We start from the raw sequence: 2752 nt of genomic DNA on the forward strand, positions 1-2752 counted from the left end.
CTTCATGAGGTTATATGATGTTAGTTGGGGCTCAAGTATTTATCTCTGTCTGAAAATGAAAAGTCTGGAAATAAAATTCCTATTTAACCAAATAAATCAATAGGAGAGACATAACTTCTTGTTTAGAGTATTTTTAATCAATATTGTCACAAAAAGCTTAAATGTTAACTGGAACCCTGGTTTTTATCACTTGAAATGTAATTGCTATGTTTAAGAATTGATAGGTCAGTCAGATTGTTGGCCTTCCTGGCCCATGAATGGTGTTGCTTCATAGAAGCAAATAAATACAGGAGCACAGACAAAGGCAGGAATGGATATGAGTAGATGATCTGAAGGCAAATTGGACCTTAATCACTGTACAAAGAGACATTTCTTTTTTTTAAAACCCTTACTTTCCATTTTAGGATCAATAATATGTATCAGTTCCAAGGCAGAAGAGGGGTAAGGGCTAGGCAATGGGGGTTAAGTGACTTGCCCAGGGTCACATAGCTAGAAAATGTCTGAGGTCAGATTTACACCCAGGACTCCCATCTCTTGGTCTGGCTCTCAATCCACTGAGACACCCAGCTGCCCCCCCAGATAGAGGCATTTCTAATGGATTTGTACCCTAGATTTTCTAACTTAGATTTTATTTGTTTTTCAGAAGCCTTTGAGGTTGTGGTCCGGCATGCCAAGAACTATACCAACACCATGTTCAGAAACCAGTACTCCAGTATGGCCCCCCAAACCTTCAAATTTGTGGGTAAATTTTTCACAGATGTCTCCCTCTACATCCTTGGCTCTGACATCCATGTCAATGATATGGTCAACGAACTCTTTGACAGTTTGTTTCCTGTGATCTATTCACACCTGATTAACCCTGGCTTCCCTGAGGTCTCCTTGGAAATGGCTGAATGCCTTCGTGGGGCAAGGCGGAACCTCCAAGCCTTCGGACATTACCCAAAGATCATCATGACCCAGATGTCCAAGTCACTGCAGACAACTCGAGTCTTTCTCCAGGCCCTGAATCTCGGAATTGAAGTGATCAACACAACTGACCATTTAAAGTTCAGCAAGGACTGTGGCCAGATGCTCCTCAAAATGTGGTACTGTTCTTATTGCCAGGGATTGGCGATGGCCAAACCTTGTGCTGGCCACTGCAGTGCCGTCATGCAAGGATGCCTCGCTAACGTTGTAGAGATAGACAAATATTGGAGAGAATACATCAGCTCCCTAGAAGAGCTTGTGAAAGGCATGTATCGGGTCTATGATATGGAACATGTCCTACTTAGTCTCTTCACCCTGATCCGAGACGCCATCCTGCATGTTCAGAAGAATGGAGGAAAACTCACTGCCACAGTGAGTACTTTACTAAACCTTTAGGGATGAAATTCAGCTGGCCCACTCATGCTAAGGTGATCTGGGGAGGTGTGGGATGGCCTTACTGGTCACAGAGGAAAAAATGGCTTTGGACACTATGCCACCCATTCTTCCCTGACTTTCAAGCCAGAAGTCTACGTTTAGGGAGGGTTTAGCTTCCCTTAGAGAACATGTGCACAGAGCAGATGGCAAAAACCATTTTTAAGCCAGCTGTATGAGGTTAGCCTGGCATTCCTTTAGCTTAGTTATTACTAATTCTTAGCCTTCTGATATTTTTTCAGTATATTATCCATAATTATTTTTAATTTTAGGAGACAATCTCATTGTCTACTCCTCCAATTCGTAGTGATCTTCCTAGCACACAGCTGTTTCTACCCCTCCCCCTTCTACCAAAAAAATCTTCAAATGGCTCCCTGTAGCCCAGAAACTGAAGATTCTTTTGCCTGGCATTCAAGGACCTCAGCACCCTCCAAGACCTGTCCACCCTACTTTCTCCAGTATTACTTTGTGGGTCCTTCCATGTATTTTGTGCCCAAGTCAAATGGTGCCACTCTGTCCCCAGAGAGCCATCAGTGCTTTCCCACCCTCTCTTCTTTGTTAACTCTGTGCCCTATGCCTCAGATTCGTGTTCTCTGTCTCTCTGATTTTCTCTGTCTCTCTTTCTCTCCCTTCCTCCTCTCTCTTAATTCTTACCCTTTCTTTAAAGTCTAATTCACATACTACCTACATCATGAAATCTTTCCCATGATTACTCTGTCAGCAACAACCTTCGCCCTTGGACTTTCCCATACTCTCGGTTTTGGAGTTCCCTGGTCCACTTCTCATTTTTTCCTGTGTAGTACTTGTTATGTGATTTGCTGTCCCCTAGAGTCTCCACTCCTCCCATCCCACCTATGCTATTAAGAGAGTAAAAGAATTAAGGGCAAATTTTGGCTCAAGTATTAGATGAGCAATTCTTGATATCTTTAATTTTTACCTCACTTGAGTTTCCAAGTGTAGCCTCCTCCCACCCCAAACAGAAAGAGAGCCATCCCTTGTAGTAAGGAATGAAAACTAGGAGTTGGAGGAGGAGGAAAACAACTCGGCAAAAATAACCAATATATATGTCGATCCCACCAATGAGGCCATAATCTGCCTCCACATCCCCATCCTCTCACCTCTGCCAGAAAAGAAAGAAGGTGCATTTGCACTTCCCTTTTTCGGAGCCAAGCTTGATCAAGAGAATATTGCGGAGCGTTCATTTTGAAATTTTGTTTTCCGTGATCTTGCCGTTTCTGTTGTTGAAGTCATCCTGTATGGTTTTTTTCCTGGTTCTCTTTGTTTTATAGTTCCTATGTCTTCCCATCCTCTGAATTAGTCGTATTTCAGTTATTAGGAATTGAAAGAAAATGTA

General features: G+C 42.7%; 1 protein-coding gene across 1 annotated transcript; it reads left to right on the top strand.

The window, feature by feature from the left end:
• Positions 1–643: 643 nt before the first annotated feature.
• LOC123256629 (glypican-3-like) lies at positions 644–1338 on the top strand (the record flags this gene model as incomplete). Its single annotated transcript, XM_044685215.1, has 1 exon — positions 644–1338. A coding segment is annotated over one exon (695 nt), but the record flags the coding sequence as incomplete, so codon positions are not given.
• Between the last annotated feature and the right edge of the window lie 1414 nt (positions 1339–2752).

The sequence above is a fragment of the Gracilinanus agilis genome, unplaced genomic scaffold (genome assembly GCF_016433145.1).
Source record: "Gracilinanus agilis isolate LMUSP501 unplaced genomic scaffold, AgileGrace unplaced_scaffold7250, whole genome shotgun sequence".
Taxonomy (NCBI): Eukaryota; Metazoa; Chordata; class Mammalia; order Didelphimorphia; family Didelphidae; genus Gracilinanus; species Gracilinanus agilis.